This window comes from Vicia villosa, linkage group LG2, assembly GCF_029867415.1.
Source record: "Vicia villosa cultivar HV-30 ecotype Madison, WI linkage group LG2, Vvil1.0, whole genome shotgun sequence".
Taxonomy (NCBI): domain Eukaryota; kingdom Viridiplantae; phylum Streptophyta; class Magnoliopsida; order Fabales; family Fabaceae; genus Vicia; species Vicia villosa.
The window spans coordinates 185,729,578-185,750,834 of NC_081181.1; the positions used below are offsets into that span (position 1 = coordinate 185,729,578).

Sequence of the window (21,257 nt, forward strand, 5' to 3'; positions counted from 1 at the left end):
TGATGAAATGTATTATTTGATTTACGTTAATGATTATTTATGTAATGTTTCATTTTTCATGGATGTCTTAAAATGATCGATGTCAACTTATCTCTATTTTTGCATCTATTCCGTTTGCATTTATTCTTGGTTCATTGAATTCCAGAAATACTCTATCGTAAGATATCCAGAGATGCATTTTCAAACTATATTATGTCATAGATTTGAGACCCGACTCAATAATGAATGAAATTCTAAGAGTAGATTTAGTTTTTCACTAGGGTGAGGAGTAATGTTTACAGTGGGAAAAGCAATCCGCATGATAAAATACATAAAGTGGACTGACTGAGAAATCCACACGTGGGCCTGGTTTCCAAGCCCAATTCACACTCCCGTAGTCAAAAAAAAAAAAAAACTAAGAGAGGGATCTCCTCGTTTGTTTTGAGTTCAGTGAAGTCGTTGTTACATCTCAATCGAATTCCCCAAACAATTTCCGAAATTCTAACCAACTTCATCACTTACTTCCTCTTTCTTTCTTCCCCCAAACTCCAGATCCACTCTTTCTTCCTTTTCTTTCACTTTCTCTAAATTTCCGTTTTCCATTTTCCCGAGAAAGTCTTCAAAAACAATGGACAAAATGAACAAAGCCTTCGAGAAAGTGAAAATGATGGTAGGAATGGAAGTCGAAGACGAAGAGCAACAAGCTTCCGCATTGGACAACGAAAGCTCCTTCGCTTTCATGGACGATTTCAACCGCAACTGCACTTTGACTACCAAACAGGTCCGTTTTTTTCTTCAAATTCAATCGTAGTTACTTCATTTGTTTCAGAAAGAGAAAAAACATAGCGATTAGGTGAAAATGGATTGAAATTGGATAATTCACTAGAGAATTGTATATTTAGGTTTTGATTTGAGCTTGGATTTTGAAAACTGTGATCTCGTGGCACTTGATTTTCCATTCATGACAGTTTTGAAGTTCAAATGATACCTGCTAATGCAGTTGATTAACTCTTTGACAAGGTTTTAACTAATGGTCATGGTCGCGGAAAGATTTTTTACGATTTTGGTCTATACAAATGTTGTAACAGAGATTGCTATCGTCACGGTGTGAATTAATCACAATTTGTTCTTTATCATAAACAGTAAATAGCAGTATCCGTATAGACACCTTATGATACCGTTTTGTCATGGTCGTTTTCGCTGTAATAGACTGTTTTTTAAAACCTGGCCATTAGGCTGTTTTTTAGACTTCTCTTGTTGCTATAGTTCCAATATTTAACTTTTTAAACTAAATTATGCATCAACCTCTTCAAGTGTTATTCCTTACCCAAATTTATGTCATCATTTGTTTGATAATTGGGTCATTCAACATGTTTCTATATGTATATCTTGCACAATTTTATTGATAAACTTTCTCTTTGTGACCAGAGACTTTATGGATTTGCCATATGCTTTGCTACTGGAGTAACTTGTACCCTGTTGGTAAGTTTGACTGTATTGTTTTTCCGTTTAGTTTAGAATTTAGATAAATGAAGATTATGTACTCTCTCCAATTCAATATCGAATATTCATTTAAAGCTATGATCTCACACGAATAGTTGAGTAGCTGCGAGATTTTGACTATATTTGTTTGCAATTTTTGCTCGAAGTTTCTTGAGCGCTTCATAAGATAGTTAGTGTCACGCGAAGAACGATGGTCTCTCTTTTCTTTTTAGAAAAAAAACTTGTAAGCTAATGTGTTCTTTTTTCGTCTATGGTCATGCAAATTAAGGTGGGTATCATGTTACTTTTCCTCTCATGTTTTCATTATTGTCACACACACACACACACACTTTACAAAGCTTGTCATTTTGCCGAAGTTAGATCCAGATTGTCATCTAGTTAATGTTATTAAGTTCACTATCCTAAATTTATATGCGGCTTCTAACCAATACCAAAATGGACCCTAAACCTGAAGTCCTACATTGCCTGTTGCCAGTGTAGGCTCTAAGCTAGATCAGCTTAATTAAGCCTTATTACTGCGAGTATGTTTCTACAACTGCAACCTATAATCACCAATATCTTTACATAAGGCAATGACTTTTACCACTGTGTCAAGTGCAACTTCCACTTCTGACTAACTCTTAGTGCAATGAATATATTATGTTCATATTGATATTGGATAATGTAATTATAATATGGAGGTTTAAATGGTTTCTCTAATTATGCTACCTTTGATGTTGTTCGCCACTAGATTGTACATTGTGATTTATTCTAATTTCATTAAAAAAGTTAATGATACTTGCAACTATTGTTGAGCATGGGTAATAAACTACTATACTATCAGATTTTGTTACTCAAATTTAGTGTTGGGTTAAAATGGATGAAATGGAAATTACATATGTACTATATGAGGATAGTGAACATGTTTCATATTGATTGTCTCACCCTTGTCTTGTCAATGTGATGGGAACATGCATTATTTTACTTCCATTTTGAAAACTTAATAAGTGTTGGCCTTTATACCTTTATTTAGTATATTAGTTTCTTAACTCAAGTTTATATTGGCAGACATGAATATTGACTAATTAATGGCAATTCCTTATCTTGCAGTCTATGCTTGTTTTCCTCAAACCAATCAAGTTTGGGATAACATTCACTCTTGGCAATTTGCTTTCACTTGGAAGGTATGCTGTGTCTTTCAGATTTATAGTTATACTTTGATGTTATTTGGAGATGTCTCTAGTTATTTTTATTTCAATTCACAAGGTTTCAAATATTTTGAGAAAGAATATTATTATGTTGCTATGGCCAGAAATGGAAAATGTGGGTTTTTTGGGAGGGGATTGTGAGAGAAACAGGTACCAAGCATAGATATTTAAAGGTAATAACTGATTTTTATTTAATGATCTCTAGAGAAAGGTCCTGAAGTCAGAGATTCGGTCATTTAAGTATACAACAGAGAATTAGAGAGCTTGGTCTCTCCCTCTCATAACCACTCAATAAGTTCCCAATAATTACTTTCTCATTAACTCTATAATGAAGTTTAATAGAACAGAGACACAGCAAACTGGAATAATCCTGTAAATTGTATTAAGACTTGTGAAACAATTACAGAACTAGGAACTAAGAATCTGATAGATAATGATCTAACAGCCCACTAGCCAAGATGGCTCCCTTCACCAGGATGAACCTGATGATCTCATTCTTATTCTATAACAGAACTTTTGGATGCCTCCCTTTCACTCCCTAGCCCATAATTATATTACTAAATTCTCACTCTGTTTCCATGATTCCTGCTGTCAGCTCAGCGACACTTTTCCCTTTATACTGTTTCCTGATATAGACTCTACATACATTGGGCCTAGGCCCTTGGTCACCTAATGATTGGCTCAATTCACCCTCTACATTCCTATCAAGGTTTAACATGTTGCATTGCAGGAGGAATTATGTTCCATTACTTGTTATGACCCCAATCACAGTTCCAATCCTATGAGGATATTACAGACGACAATTATTTACTATAGTACTATGGTACATCTAAGGAAAAATATTTCTGAATATAATTTCAAATTGTGTCAAGAGCACAATCGCTAATTTATATTTATAGGCTAGGTACTAACCAAATAGGCGAACAATTGGGCTAATGGGCTTACAACAATAAAGTACAAACTGATTCCTACTAATTACAAAAATCATTTACTACACTCACTTCCAATCTAGTAAATGAATATCTATTATTCCCAACTTGTAAGTAAGTTGACTAAATCGTTATGTTGGCAAGCCCTTTGTTAACACAAAAAACTAGTTGATGCGGAGAAGGAATAATGCAAACCGCTGCTACCAATCTATTGTCTAGATTCTCCTTGATGAAGTGTATCTCAATGTGTTTTGTCATGTCACGATAAGCACAATATGCACAATATGGCCTTCATACTTCATTTTCAAATGATCTAACACGGTATTCATCCAAAATAACTCGTCTATTAGTATTATCCAATAGCCACACTTACATGAGCTTCTACATTTTGCTTCTTACTTCTTCATAGTCAGGCTTCTTCTACAACTGTTGAACAACTGTCCTCTCCTTGGACTTAAATTGCTATATTTCATGACACATGATGTTTGTGAATTTGGGCCCTGTCAGGCCATCTCCTTCTGTTAGGGTGGTCTCCACATGATATTTTTTGTCATTGTGAATAGTACGACGAATAGAGGTGTCTATTCAAATATGGGCACAACAAGTCTTTTCTATGTACAGTGAAAATCATGAGCCGTTGGTATGTCTTCTGCCCTGGCCATATGCCAAAACCATGAAAATAAGGTCTTTATGCATCCCCTCGGTCAACACATGCATACCTATGAGTGATGCACTGTTTACTATTAAAGTTTTAAATGCCATGAATGATAGAAACCAGAGTTTATACTGCTTAAACTGTGTATTTATTGAATGAAAGTGGACCTTCACGGCCCTTACTCTCCCCTCTCTTTTATAATAGAAATGTTTCCTCAAATTCAGGGAATGACCTAACTACTTTTATTCTCACAGCTTCTACAAGCTGTCCTTATGTGGATTGGGCCCAACGATTGGGTCCTTATGTGGATTGGGCTCAATGATTGGATCCTTATGTGGATTGGGCCCAATGATTGGATCATCACACATATGGGAACTCAGTGCTCTATCAATTGACTTGTTCCTTTCCACTGTTAGAGCATGATCTTTTAAAGCATTTCCCATATTGAGTTTGTACGATAAAATTGAATGAAAGTTGAAGCTCAAAAAATATTCGAAATTTGGAGGAAGTCCACAATATTCGAATGAATAAGAGCAAATGGTTCAGTACTTATGCAAAAATTAGGAGAAAGAGTTACACAGGGATGTCCAAGACACTTGCATTGAAGCCAAACCTGAGAAGTACTGTAAGAATTACACTCAAACCGAAGACAGGAAAATAGTGCCTTCTCATTAGAACATGCACCATCCTCCCCACATCTTTAATAACAATGTAGTATATTATTAAGTGCTACACAAGTTTATCTATATAAACAAGATTACTCTAGAGTTTGGGAAAATTTTGAATCTTTTACTGTATATTATTTATCCTTTAACCTTGGTCTCTTAGCTGTTTGGTTTTCTTCAAATACTAAGTGGGAGTCTTTTTTATGGCAGCACAGCATTCCTCATTGGTCCTAAAAGGCAAGTATCGATGATGCTTGATCCTGTTCGTATTTATGCAACAGCTATATACATTGCAAGCATGATAATTGCTTTGTTTTGTGCACTTTATGTAAGTCAAAGTGCATCTACCATAGATTCGTTTTTACTTCTGACTGAAAACAGCATATTTTAATAGCTCACTATTTCAACGTTTTCAATTGAGCAGGTTCATAACAAGTTGCTGACACTTCTCGCAATTATCTTGGAGTTTGGGGCGCTAGTTTGGTATGTTACAATTTTTCCAAATGCATTCCATATAACCTTTTTTTAATGTTGTTTTATATTTTCCTTAGTGTGTACTATTATTTATTAAGAAATAATATAATGACAATAACAAAAGGATAATAAATAAATAAAATCAGTAATGCATGGCATAGCATGACATATTAGTTATCTTTTATCTCACTCTAAACATACAATATAATTCTTATAGCCTTTGAAATATGATTATCCAATTGAGACACTATCTTGTTTCCACTCATGTGTACAATGATTTAACACTCGATAATTCTGGTATTTTGATTGACAGGTATAGCTTGAGCTACATCCCTTTTGCAAGGTCCATGGTTTCAAAGATCATGGTTTCATGCTTTGATACAGAATTTTAGGTGACACTCAATACAATGGCATCCTCTGTTGAACTGCATTGATGATACCTTGAATATACTTGCAATCCTGAAGAATGACTGTCGTAGAAATATAAATGGATAGATTGTGACTCATCCGTGTCTGCTACTCTCTTTTCTTGAGTCATGTCTATGTTCCATTTGTTTGGTTGAAGTAAATTCTTGTGCATTTGTATAATGTTGCCGATGAGCTAATGTAAAAAGTTTTGTTTGTCACATTGTTAAAAAGAATAAAAAACCGAACTAAACCAAAGCACCGAAGCACACCTGAAAGAACTGAACTGTAACAAGAAATTCAGGAACAAAACCAGTTTGGTTTGTGAAGCCGACGTGGCTCAGATTGTTTTAACAGTTTAGTTGATAATAGCATGACATGTCAAATTTTATTTTAAGATGGTTTATTTCAATTATAATTTTGAATTTATTTAAAAAAATATTATTCATATCACAAAATATAACGATTCATACGCTTATGCATAGCTTAAAGTTAGTGAAGGAAAGTATGTATGTTGATAACCCTCATCTCCTATATATGTTCTTACTGGCAGAGTTAGCACATTAATATACATAAACAAGCCTTAATTTATATATGTATGACCTGAGCAATGCAGGAACAATACAATTATTTTTAAAAAGGCAGGGATGTTCCTTTTCTTTAATTAATAAATTTTTTATAAGGAAATTATAAATTTTGGAGGAATTAAGCTAAAACCTAAATTTTTTTTCAAATTTGCACTCAGCTCTCTAAACTAAAAGGGAAAAGGAGGGTGGTACGAACGCCAGTATTATGGTTAATAACTGTATTTAATGTATTTGGTAAGGGCATTTTTGTCAATTTGCAAGTGAGTGAGAGATGTATGAGCCATGAGGTGAGGTTAGAAATTTAATTAAAATATTTTTTTATGTATTCGCAAAAAATTACCTCCGGAGATGTATTTAATACGTATAAATATTTTTACTAAAATATTATTATAGTGTATTGATTTTTATTACGAAGAATGTTGTTTGTTATCAAGCACAAGAAAAAAAAAAATCAAGCACAAACAAACAAACCTATGTTTCTGTCGAAAGTCAAAAGCCACTGTTATATTTTTTTCTAAATAGTCACTTTGTGTATCGTACAAACACGTTTCTTATCAAAAAGTATAACTCTTTTACTATATATAGATATAGATATAGTTAATAAAAATTTAAATAAAGATTGATGATACAAGTAGAAAAATTTTTTAAGTGGTAATGAAAACTGAAAGGAGCCAATAGTGTTTTTTTTTGGTTTTTTCTTTACCCACCTCCCTATGGGGTCACCCCAGCGAAAATCCCATTTTACCCCTGCTTCGGAAATGCATTTCCGAAATATTTTTTTTTCTAAATTTTTTCAGACTTCGGAAGTGCATTTCCGAAAAAATCTCAAAAATTAGGATTTTGATTAATTCGGAAATGCATCTCCGAAAAAACAAAAAAATTCTAAAAATTCTAAAAATTAATTTTAGAATATGAATTAATTTATATATTATAAATTTGATATAATTTATGAGTAATAAATAATAATAATTATATATTTTGATAAAATCTATTAGTTATGAATAATAATTATTATATATTTCTATTCTGATTCATATTTTAAAATTTAAAATAATTTTAATTAAAAAATTAAAATAATTTCACTTACAAAATGATTTATAATTTTTTATTTATATATTTATAATAATCATTATGTATTTACAAAAAAAATTAAAAAAATGAGTGTTTTAATTTATATATTTATATAATAATTATAATAATTATTATATATTTATAAAAATTATTATATATTTATATATTTATATAATAATTATTATATATTAATTATAAATATATTTAAATTTTATATAATAATTATAAAAATTAAAAAAATGAATGTTTTAATTTATAACAATTATTATATATTTATATATTTATATATTAATTATTATATATTTATATATTATATATTTATATATTTCACTTACAAAATTAATAATTATTATTATATATTTATATATTTCTATTCTGATTCATAGTTAAAAATGAGATAATTTTTTATTTAGTTTAAAAAAATTAAAAAAAGATTTTGTCTTAATTTTATTTAATGAATAAATTTTATATTTAATTCTATATAATTCAAAATTTATTTATGGAATTAAAATGTTTTTGATTTATATAAGTTAGTAAAATAATTTTTAACTTTCAAATAGTTTAGGATGTTTTGATTCACCTTGATTTTATTGATTCACCTTCATTTTATTGATTCACCTTGATTTTATACCTATTAATTGTATTGATTCACCTTGATTTTAATTTTTTTTTAATAATTATTAATTATTTCGGAAGTGTATATCCGAATTTTTTCAAGGGGGTGCGTTCGGAGATGAACTTCCGAAAACACCACATTTTTCTGAAAAGTAACTTTATTTCGGAGATGCATTTCCGAAATCAATATTTTATATTAAAAAAAACACGTTTTCGGAGATACATTTCCGAAAAAACCTTTTTTAACAAAAAAAGTACCTTTTCAGAAATGAACTTCCGAAACAAGGGGTAGTGTGGTAAATTCACCAGGGGTGGGCAAGAAGGTTAGGAGGTGGGTGAAGAAATTTTCTTTTTTTTTTACAAAATTTAAATATACTTTTGATTATTTATTTGCAAAAAATTGAAATTTTGAGTTTCTTATTTAAAAAATCAGTTATTAATACTATTTTTTTTCTAGAATTTTAACCGTAATTTTATTTAGAATTTTTTTCCTTTTTGATATCATTAATGATGTAGAAAACACTTATTTGATTATTTTTATAGCAAAGTTATAAAAGGTAAAAAAAAATCTATTTTGACGTAGAAAACACTTATTTAATTATTTTTATAGTAAAATTAAATTTGATAAAAGGTAAAAAAAACCTACATCTTATCATAAACCACAAAAATATATGTAAAAAGCAATAAGAAACAGTAAGTAAAATTGATCTTAAAAATGTTATGAAAGTCTCAATTTTTTTCTTCTTTCACATCGGTTTCGACCTATATAGTAGATCGACTAATCCGACTTGTGTTACAAAGACACGTGCATTGGCCAAGTGTTATTTCTGTAAAAAAATCGAACTCGGTATATCCTGAATATCGTCCTTTACACATATTCGTTTGTCACTCCAATCCAAACGCTTGGTTGAAAGTCTCATTTCGAATTACAATAATTATTAATAATTTTTGTATTGTATTAAATCAATCCATTAAATTTTTTGAATTTTTGTCTGATTTTAAATTAGCTTAAATTAGTGGGTTGCAAGATAAATGCTACCATGCTTTGAAAATAAATAAATTGATATGGAAAACAATTATAACATGTACTAACATGCATGATTAATTGCCTTGACTAAAATCAATTAAATCCATTTCCTACCAATCCTTACTTTCAATTTTTATGTTACTTGTGTTTTATTTTAGATACTATCTATCCCACAACAAGCCACTTTATTTATTTCAAGAAACCAACTAACCATCTCTTCATTTAAATCTCATTTAATTTTAATATTTAATCAAATCCAAACCTATGGGTTCCACGCTGAAATTTAACCATCACATACTATATTTTTTTCCACCTTTGCAAACTACTATTATATCCACTAAAATCAATACTACAAATCTTCTTTCACCCGTTTCTCTTGCACTCCCAAACTCACCAAATATATTTGTTTTTCCTTGTTCTCTATCTTTTTATATATGTTTTTTTTGTTCATTTCCATGTTTATGAATGTAAATGTGAATTGGAAATAATTATTTTTTTAAATATTATTTTCTCCATTTTTTATTATAAGTAGTTTTAAAAAAAATTATATCAAATTATAAATTATTCTATTATATCTTTAAACAGTTATTAGTTTTCTTTTCTTTATATTTTTTAAATTTGTCTTTTGCACACCGTTAATAAAGGACAGTTATGTAAAATTCTTAATAATTTTTTTCTTATAAAAATAATTATATTTTTTAAAAAAAATTCATAGACGGGGCTAAAATCATTTTAAATGTGTTTTAATTTAATATAAATAATAAAATTATATTATTTAAAAAAAAGCTAAAAATAATAATGAAACATATCTATCATATTATTATTACTATAGTTATTAATTATTATTATTATTATTATTATTATTATTATTATTATTATTATTATTATTATTATTATTATTAAGTATTATTTTGACTTTCCTAAAGCATTTATAAAACAAAAAATTCTAATCATTATTTCTATAGAAAAAAACAACTTTATTATAGTTATTATTTTAAATAAATAATTTTATTATTCTTTTTTTATATAAAAAATTGATAAATCACCCTTTAGTCCAACCAACAAACATAGGTTCATATTACTATTCTAATTAATACTACATTTTTTTTTTTTTGAGAAAAGTGATTATTAGTATAATCGAGAACCAATACAACGCCAAGCGACCCTTAGGGTCCAGCTATATACATACATATAGCCAGTTCAAACTATTCTATTCAACTAACATTTGAGCTATTCTATTCCTATATTTTGGATACATCCAAATTCTATTTACAATGAGCTCAATAATCTTTTGAGCAATGTTGGTCTCCATGTACTGATTCTGAAAAGCTTTATCATTTCTATTTTTCCAGATTTCATAAATTGTCTCCGCAAAAGCCACTTTTACAATGTTACTTCTCCAATTGCTGCTCTTACAAACTTTGGTCACCCACCTGAGTTCATGTTCCCATCCCTGCACCGTATGCCTCATGTTTAGCCAATTTAGCACCTGTTCCCATATCACTTTTGTTTCCCGCATTCGAACAACAAGTGCTGAATTGTTTCGTGACAGTCACAAAAAAGACACTTTAGATCAGTTTGCACTCCAAATTTCTGCAGTCTCATTTTAGTAGCTAGTCTCTTATTACATGCCAGCCACATAGTGAAAATAGCCCTTGGACGTGCACAATTTTTCGTCATCAACACTCTCCATTCAACCTTCGGTTGTTTCTCCAGAAACTCAAGGTACAGATTCTTCATTTTAAAACTCCCACTCTCATTCAGCTTATTCCATTGCTCCATCTGTATCACCTTTGGCCGCATATCTAAGATGCTCTTAAGGATCCAGGATCCAGTATCCTTGACTTGAACCTGCATAACCTCTTCATTCTTTATATAATATTGGACCCATTGCACCCACAGGGAATCCTCCTTTCTCACAAGCTTCCATAACAGCTTGGTCAAGCACGCTTTGTTCCATGTTCCTAAATTGATAATGTCCAGACCTCCATTACTCTTAGGGCCACACACTTTGTCCCACGCTACAGGAGACTTTCTTGTGATATCTCCTTTTCCAGTCCAGAGGAAGGATCTGCACACGGCCTCCAACTTTTTAGTAACCAGTTTAGGGAGAGGCATACAACTCATCCAGTAGCTAGCAATTCCAAACTACATTTTTATATTGTACAAAAAATAAACAAAAAATACTTTAGTAATGCATAACCCATTTCATTTTATTTGTACTTTTATTTTTTGGTTGAATGAAAAATAAATACTTACTTTAGACAAAAATTTAAATTTCAAAATAAAACCGATAAATAGACTATAGTATTAGTCAATTAATCCCATTAAAATGTTATTTGATCTTTAGTCTATTAATCTCATTATAAAACCACTTTATTTATAAACTCAATAACTCGGTCAAGATAATTTAGTACCTCATGTTCATTAAGATTGAATAAAGAAAAATTAAGACATTAAATTGTTTAAAATATATTTATACTATTTTATACTTTCTTAAATATTCTTGAAGTTAACTTCTATAAGATTGAATAAAGAAAAATGAAGAGATTAGATTTTTTTAAAGTATCTTTATACTATTTTATACCTTCTTGAATTTTCTTGAAGTTTCTATATTATTACTATTGTATTTTCGACACGTAGTCATTATTATTTAATAAATATTTAATAATTATTATTACTATTATATTTTGTTTTTATTATAAACCCATCAAAATATCAATAAAATCTCTTCAGACCAACTTCCGGTTTAAATTTGAAACTAAAATCTAATATATACACAAAATTGAAGGTAGAACTCATAAAGAACACCAGACATAAAAATATAACTTATACAAAATTGAATTTCAAATTCTCTTATAGGAAAAATAAAGAACGAAACTCAAAGATTCAAATGTAAAAGTCCAAAACAAAAAACTTTATTATAAAAAAAGAAATTTGATATTCAATATAAAAATAAAGAGAACGACAAAAAAAAAATCATCAACTTCTGTTTATAACTTTTCTTCACTTTTCTCTATTTAAATCCATAAATTTGCATTAAGTAGAAACTCACAAATGTATGAATTCTTAAATAATAAGTAGGAGTGGAATATCCTCTCTTAAATATTTTGAATGATGTTGAAATTAGATAATAGGTAGTATTTATACATTGAACCTTATCTCTTTTATGTTTAGAATGCACTTTCATTTTAGAACACTTATAGAACAAATCAAAAGCATTTGGAGAAGTAAAAAATATGAATTTTTATGAAAAACTATGTTAAGAGTCGACACAACCATGTTAGGAGTTGACTCCCGCTGATGAAAAATTAAAACATAACTTTCTATCCAAAAAGGGTAGACACATAGACCCTTGGACTCAACACACAGAACGAATGGGTCGACTTCCTCGAGCTGTGAGTCGACTCCCTTTATAACAATTTTCATTCAAAAGTTTCTATCATTTGGAGTCGACTCCCTCGTTGAATGTGTTGACTCCTACTGAAGCAATTTTTTCCAAAACTTTTCTGGCTTCTTGGAGTCGACTCCCAACTCGAATGGGTCCACTCCCTTTACTTAAAATTGTCCAATTTTGTAATTTTACCAGTCCAATTTTTTCTGTTATTGCTTTCTGACACCACACATATATATACTCATTCATGCATCATTTCAAATTGATTGAAACCAAAAATATACAAAGCATTTCTCATAGTCTTCAACCTCTATCTATGCATACACACAACAATTACACATAATCATTTTTGTTGGGTGTCATATAAGTTTAGGTTGATAAGGTTCAATTTAAGATTGGTGAAATCAAATTAGATTGAGAATTTTTGGGGGTTTCAAGATAAATCTAATTGGTGTTTTCTTCAAAGATCAAGGATTGATCTAGGAGTTTTTCACAAGATTGCGCAATTTGGATTCAGCCAAGTGAAAGCTTTGAAGAAGACGTTTCTATTAAAGGAGTAACGGTAACTGGAGGATCACTTTGGTAATCTTGGGTCACGATACGTTCGCAATTTGGATTCAGCCGAGTGAAAGCTTCGAAGAAAAGGGTTCAATTGAAGGAGTAACGATAACTGGAGGATCAAATTGAAAGTATCAGCCTACTTGATTGAGCTCAAGATCAAGGGAAGAGAAGAAGATAAGATCAACATCAACCATAGGGTTTGGAGGGTTTGATTTCTACTTTTTTTTTTCTCCTGTAAACTTCATTTGTAAAGGTTAATTTTTATTATCTCAATTCCTTTGAAATTGGGTCATAGTGAGGTCGATTGGGCAACTGCCAAAACAAATCATTGTGTCTCTCTCTTTATCTCTTTTTTTTACCTTTATAAGCAAATTGTGAAAATGTTGATTGTGCAATAAATACATCTAAAAAATATTTTTGTATAATATTTCAAATTGTTTTGTTGAGTTGATTAAAATATATGTGATTTTAATTGGATTTACATATCAACAAAATCATAGAAAAATATGTCTCATCTTCAACCAATGATATGTTGACACACTTTTTTTAATTTGTTTTTTAAAACGTTTTGATTCAGTGCTTTATTCACTAAAGTCCATATCATGCACAGCACGCCATGTCCTTTGGATGTGATTACTAACGCGTTTTGATATTGATCCAATGGCCTACATCATTTCTATTTTCTTTTCTTTTTCTTTTATTTAGTTTTTTAATTGATTTAACTTCAAAAATTAATAACTCTTTCATTTTAATTCCAAAAAATATTGTTGTTTTTGCTAAATCTTATTTTACTTTTCTCTTTCTGATTTATATTTTTTCATATTTTTATTTTTGGTTTTAATATTTTTCTTAATTGCTTTATTAGCTTTGTTTTAATTGGTTTAAAATTGTTTTCTGACTTTCAAAATATATAAAAAAAATTGTCAACACTTGTTGACTTATGTTTGACATATGGTTAATTTTTGGGATTTTTGTTTGATGTGATACTATTTATGTATTTCATCACAAAATTACAATTAATTAATCAGTTTTGGTCATTTTTAAATAATTTTGAGTTTCTGAATATTATGAAACCTTTTTATAAAAATCATATATAGTTTTTCTGATTTTATTATGGTCTTGTGAGAAATTTATTTGGTGTTTAGTATTTCAACAATAATTTCTTATTTTGAGACCATTTTAAAATCCCTTTCCTATTGTTTCCTTATATTTGGTTATGAAATTGTGAATATTTTGTGATACTTTGACTTGGCATCATTAATATCATTAGATCTAGGATGTTGATAGGTTTGAAAGAACTAAATCTGTAATCTTATATGAATGATATTAATGATAGTTTGAGTTTTCTTCGATCTCCTCTTTTTCTTTGATTAGTGGGTGTAAGTCTTGTTTGAATTCATTGTGTAGAGGTTTTGATTCTCTCAATCCTCTAATGAATCATCAAGATGAAATCCCATAAAAATCAAAATAAATTCATCTGGACATTATGATTTATAATCTACTTCTTCCCCTTTCTTTTTCTTTGTCCCGTATCGGAGAATGATCATTTGTGGCCTAAACTTATGTTTACAAGCCCAAGGATGGTTGACTATTTGACAATTGGTTCAAAAACTTTGAAAGCTTGTTGTGTAGATGCTTTAATTCTATCAATCTTCTAACAAGTTTTCATAAACTTTGACCTAAGTTCGTTGGTAATTCATTATTGATCATTCAAGCTAACTACTAACTACTAAATACTAACTACTAATTTCTAACAATTAACATCTAACTTTTATTTTTATTCTTCTTTTATTATCTTCTTTATTTTTATGCTTTATGTTTTATATTATCATTTATCATTCATTATCATATTTATGTTTATGCACTTTTACTTTTGTCCACTTGGCCCATACCTTTATTTTTTGCTTAAAACACTAATAATCAACTTGAACTATAAAAGACTTAATGTGAACTTTGACTTTGGCTACCTTACCCCAAGCTTGGAGAATGGACCTATAGACTTAGAATTAGGATCTTGACCCTAGCACTTTGTAGTTTCATTTGAGTTCTTGATACTTTGATTGTATTATGATTGTTTGTTTGGAAGTCCTTGGAGTTTACTCCAAGGCATTGGGTTATTTCTCTTTGTGTATACAGGTGATTCTTTAAAAGTCCTTGATGGTTAATCCCAAGGCATTGTGATAAGGAATTCATTTGAACATAGTTGTTACTTTGCTCAATTTTTTCCTCAAGTTCTCATGGTGTATTTCCAAGGCTTTTTGCAAGTTATACAGGAAGATATCAAGTTCATCTGGATCCTATAGTTGGTATTGTGCTTGCTTGGTTATGGTTTAAGTCTAAAGGATGAGAAATCTACATTGACTCTTTAATGTCAAGTGTTGGCTTCTTATTTGGTTAGAATGTTCTTGTCCTTAGCTTTTTACTTTATGTTTTAGGATAATCCCTTCATCTCCTCCCATCTTCTTTTGTTTGCAAACTTCTTTTATAAGCTTTCTCTTAAAAATATTTTGCCCTTAATGACTCTTCTTTCAAAGTTTAGACATGACTAATTATTATGGTGGAGTTGTAATCCCATAACCCCTTGATATTTATTGATATGATTGATCATTTTCCACTTGAAAGAACTAATTGCATACTTGTTGATTTATCCAAGTTGGGTCCCTTCTTTTATTTGTGATGCAAAGGATCCATCTGTTCTCAGGTTCAAGTATGGTTTGCTGAGTTTTCTCTACTATGATGACAAAGTGTCTATGCAGTTTTAAAAATCTTTTGTTTCCCTTTTAAGTGGAACTACATTTGCCCTGACTTCTCCATTGCACTGAGGAGGTATGTAGGCACAAGACGCTATGTCTTGTAGAGCATCGTTTTAAAAACAAACCCTTTTTTCACACAATATCTTTTAACACACAGAGGTTCAAAATGGTTCCTGTGGAGTACCACAGATATGAGGGGTGCTAACACCTTCCCCTTGTATAATCAACACATGTACCTAAAAGCTCTGCTTTTTGTTGTTTTTTATTTAAAAACTTCTTTTGGGTTTATTTCGCTCTTTTCCCATTTCCTTTGAAAACAATAAAGTGCGGTGGTGACTTTCACTAAATATGAGTAAAATCAATCATTGGATTTGATCTCAAATTTTCTTCGTTACACCACCTTTTTAATGATTATTGTGATAAACACGACATTGAACATAATTTTTCCGCTACAAGAACTCCACAATAAAATGGTTTTGTGGAGTGCCAAAATAGAGTTTTAAAGGAGTTGGCAAGAAATATGATCAATGAAGGTGGTCTACCAAAATATTTTTGGGTCGATGCAATAAGCACGGCATGTCATGTTTTAAATAGGATACTTATACGTCATATTTTAAACAAAACTCTATATGAACTTATTAAAGGTACAAAGCCAAATTTATCACATCTTCACGTTTTCAGATGTAAGTGTTTCGTATTGAAAAATGGTAAGGGCAACCTTGGAAAAAATGATGTGAAATCTAATGAATGTATCTTCCTTGGATACTCTTAATCAAGCAAAGCTTATAGAGTATTTAATAAGATATTACTTACTGTTGAAGAGTCAGTGCATTTCACTTTTGATGAATTTTACCTGAGAAATATCGGGAAAGGTATCTATTTTCATGATGCATGTGTATCTTCAGAAGACATACTTATAGACACCGAAAAGGAAATGATCAACCTAAAGCGATGAAACCTGAGGAGGAGGAGGAGGAGGAGGAGGAAGATGATGATTCTGAAAAGGAGGAGGATGAGAATCCAAATAAATTGGATGATCTACCCATAACCTAGAGGTCTTCAAAGGACCATCCAATTGACAACATTCTTGGAAGCATTACCAAAGACGTAACTACGCACTCTAAGATAAGTAATTTTTGTTATCACTTTGCATTTGTGTCACAAATTGAACCTAAAAATGCAAAAGAAGCCCTACTTGATGAGAATGCTAATGGCCATGCAAGATGAGTTAAATCAATTTAAAAGAAATGATGCATGGGACCTTGTCCCACCTCCGCGAGATCATCAAGTTATAGGTACTAAGTGGGTTTTTATTAATAAATTGGACGAAAATGGAGTGATACAAAAGGAACAAAGCCTGACTAGTGGCTCAAGGATATAACCAAGAAGAGGGCATATTGCATGCTCTAAAAATTTCAAATTATTTAAAATGGATGTGAAAATTGCTTTCCTTAATGGTTACATAAATAAAGAAGTGTATGTTTCACAACTTCCCGTTTTTTAAAATCATGAGTATCCTAGTCACGTCTTTAAACTAAAACGAGCTTTGTATGGTCCCAAACAAGACCCTAGGGCTTAGTATGAGCGACTTAGTAAGTTCTTACTTGATCAAGGAAATCATATTATCACGTTCAAATTTATGTCGATGACATTATATTTGGTTCTAATAACATGCAATTAGTCAAGGAATTTTCAAAGATAATGTTGGGCGAGTTTAACATGAGCCTATTGGGAGAGATAAACTACTTTCTCGGACTTCAAATCAAACAACTCAAGGAAGGGATATTTGTGTGTCAAACAAAGTACTGACAAGAGTTGCTTAAACGCTTCGAAATGGTATTTGCAAATTCAATTGACACTCCAATGCCCACAAATAGAAACTTGGAAAAAGATGAAAATGGTAGGATGTTGACATCAAAAGGTATAGAGGTATGATTGGGTATTTAAGATATCTTACTGCGTCTAGGTCTGACATTATGTTTAGTCTGTGCATATGCGCTCGATATCAATTTGCTCCTTAGGAATGCAATTTAAAAGTTGTTAAGCGCATCCTTAGATACCTTTATGGTACTTATAAGTATGGGATTTGATATCCCAAAGGATGCGATTATAATTTAGTTGGTTACTCTGATTTCAATTTTGTTGGTTGCTAATCGGATAGGAGGAGCACTAGAGAAACTTGCCACTTATTAACTTGCCACTTATTTTCAAAATCTTTAGTTAATTGACATAGCAAGAAGCAAGTCTATGTTGCCTAGTCAACTACAGAGGCGGAATACATCGCAACGGGGAGTTGTTGTGCTCAAATTTTATGGCTTAAACAACAATTTCTTGATTTTGAAATTAAACTTCAATATATTCCAATGATGTGCGATAATACTAGTGCTATTAACCTAACTAAAAATTTTGTGCTATGCTCTCGTACGAAACATATTGAGATACGTCACCATTTCCTACGTGATCATGTTGAAAAGGGGGATGCCAGTTTTGAGCACGTTGGTAGCAAAAATTAACTTGCCGATATTTTCACAAAACCTCTTGCGACTGAGCCGTTTTTCAATATTCATTGGGAATTGCGCATTCTCGATATCTCAAACTTTTCCTAAATATTTTTATGCATGCAATCTTTTCAAAATGGTTTTAACCTTCATTCGAAATTTCTATTTCATTTGAGTGCATCATTCGTTTTTCATCCGATGAGGTAATATCGTTTCACTTATCTCTTTATTCGTAAGTTTTTACTGCTTGCGTTTCTTATCTATGTCTCTTGAAATTTGATTGTATGTTTATGTGATATAATTAATGTATGATGTAATCTCATGAATGTTCACTTCCAAAATTTTTGTTGTTAACCTATGAGTGTTCAATCCATATGCTTACGGTGACTTCATATTTTAATAATTTGTGTTTCATCATCATATGTATTTTAAGATTTAAATTATGCATATTTGAAGTATCTTTGATGCTATTAATGGCTGAGCATGTTATTTATCATTTCTTGCATAATAAATATTTGAGCATGTTATAATGGTAACAAAATTCTTGAACTAATCATGGCACGACTTATAGAAACATTTTTTTTATTGGTTTTAATGGTAACAAAATTCTTGAACTAATCCTAAGAAGAATTCTCATCAACCATAATATCTCTACTCAACATAATTTTTGCATTAACTAGATTGAATAGCCTGTATGCACCGGTCTTATGATATCCTACCAGAATCATAGGTTCACTCTTGTCATCAAGTTTCCTTCTTCTTGGATCATGAACATGCTTGTAACACATAGAGCCAAACACCTTCAGATGATTCACTGATGGTCGTTTTCCACTCCACACTTCTTTAAGAACCTTATTCTCCAACTTCATTGTAGAGCACTTATTCAAGATATAAATTGCAGTCGAAATAGCTTCACCTTATAAGGAATTTGGCAAATTCTTCTGTTTCATTATGCATCTCGCCATATCCAAATATGGTTCTATTCCTTCTTTCAAAAATTCCATTATGTTGAGGAGTATAAGGAACAATTACCTCGTGATCAACACCATATTCGACACAGAATTCTTTGAACATCTTGGATGTGTATTCGCCACCTCCATCTGTTCGCAGAATTTTGATCTTCTTCTCACTCTGGTTTTCAAAAAGTGTCTTGAATCTCTTAAAGATGTCAAATACTCCGTCCTTTCTCTTGATCACATAGATCCATAGCTTTCAACTAAACTCATTGACAAACGAAACAAAGCATTTGTTTCCACTTAAGGTAATTTTTTCAAATGGAATACATACATCTGAGTGTACCACGTCAAGTATGCATGATGATGTCATTGGCATAGTCGAAGCGAAAGAATTTTTGGATTGCTTTATGACTAAACAACCTTCACAGAATTTGTCAAGAATCTCAAGACTTGGAATACCAGTAACCATATCTTGAGTAATCAATTGATTGAGTGATCTAAAATTCAAATGTCCAAACCTCAAATGCCACAACCAAATATCCTCGTGGTCGACAACAATTTTGAGACATTGTACTTTCGTCGAACTCATCATGGTCTTAAACGTCATGTTCTTCGATAGAGGAGATTTCAAGACCAAATTGTTCTGGGTGTCAAACAATTTTAAAGCTCAATCTTTCATGACAATTGAGAAACCTTTTTTGATCATTTGTCCAACACTTAGCATGTTGCACTTCATTCCAAGTACATAAAGCACATCTTTGATCATAGCTTTCCCTCCATTACTCATGTATAAAACTTTGTTTGCTAGTACCTTCTACTTACAACGAACTATTATCAGCAAGTTTTACCTTGCTCTTCTTCGACTCGTTGAAATCAGCCAACCACACCTTTTAAGCAGTCATGTGATTCGAGCAGCCTGAGTCGAGGGACCAGATCTTGGATTCGACATTTTTATCTGCAATTGCATCCATAACCACCGTACCTTTAGAGTCATCTGCATCTTGGCGTGCAAGGTTTGCTCCTTCGACCTTGCCTTTTATCGATCCGTTGTCTTTCCTGTACCAATAATGTTTAGACAAGTGACCCCACTTCTCACAATTATAGCATTGCACACCTTTCTTATCTTCTTTTTCCTTTCGATAGTTTCCTCATCCTCTTTTCGAGGATTCTAAAGTTCTATCTTTGACCTGCTGCTTGTGAGGGTTCGACCAAGGCTTCTTGCCCTAAGTCTTGTCGAATTTGCCTTTGAATTTGTTGGAACCACAATTCTTTTTCCATGACTGAGCCTACAAAGCTTGTATCAAATCCTGAACTCATTTTCTTTCGACAATCCTAATCTCATGCACTTCCAACGAACCAACCAAGTCTTCCAATTTTAGGGTTTTGAGTTGATTGGATTCTTGAATAGCTACGATAACGTGATCAAAGTTAGAGGTCAACGTACGCATTACCTTCTCAACTATCATCTTATCATTTAGGGTTTCACCACAATCCTTTATGAGATGGACAAGTTTATGCACCTTCGACAAATACTTTGCAATCTTTTCGTCTTCTCCCATCAACAACAATTCATATTGTCGATGCAAGGTCTACAATTTAACAACCTTGACTTTCTCACCTCCTTCATAATATTTGACAAGAATATCCCATGCCTCCTTCGCTGATTCAGCATGAGAGATTTTGTCGAAATTTGCATAATCTACCGTCAATTGAATGCAATACGCAGTCTTGCAATCCTTCTTCTTGACTTCGTTGTGGAAGCTGAACAAGGATTGCATTTGTTTTCGCCATCGGATCCAATTTTTGCCGTCAAGCATTGGAAGAGAATTCAGAATGCCATTAATACCATTTGTCTTTGCAGCGATTGATTCACGTTCCGTGGAAACACAATCTATGACGTGAAGTTCTTGAAAACTCGATCAAGAACAATAACCGAAAGCTCTGGATACCGATTTGTTAGTGTGTGAGGCACTTTTAGTGAGGAGAGAATAGAGAGAA

The 21,257-nt window shown here is 31.3% G+C and overlaps 1 protein-coding gene across 1 annotated transcript; it reads left to right on the forward strand.

Annotated features, from left to right (window-relative positions):
• Positions 1–416: 416 nt before the first annotated feature.
• Positions 417–6,126, forward strand: LOC131653250 (uncharacterized). Its single transcript, XM_058923338.1, has 6 exons — positions 417–760; positions 1,408–1,461; positions 2,572–2,645; positions 5,129–5,246; positions 5,343–5,401; positions 5,706–6,126. The coding sequence occupies exons 1-6, from the start codon at positions 608–610 to the stop codon at positions 5,782–5,784; spliced, it is 537 nt and encodes a 178-aa protein (XP_058779321.1). The 5' UTR covers positions 417–607; the 3' UTR covers positions 5,785–6,126.
• Positions 6,127–21,257: the final 15,131 nt, after the last annotated feature.

Bases quoted from the DNA above. Each gene is read 5' to 3' on its own strand.
- LOC131653250 (XM_058923338.1), top strand. From the start codon at position 608: ATGGACAAAATGAACAAAGCCTTCGAGAAAGTGAAAATGATGGTAGGA. The intron at 1,462-2,571 runs GTAAGTTTGACT...CTTATCTTGCAG, and splicing joins GAGTAACTTGTACCCTGTTG to TCTATGCTTGTTTTCCTCAA. The intron at 5,247-5,342 runs GTAAGTCAAAGT...TCAATTGAGCAG, and splicing joins CTTTGTTTTGTGCACTTTAT to GTTCATAACAAGTTGCTGAC.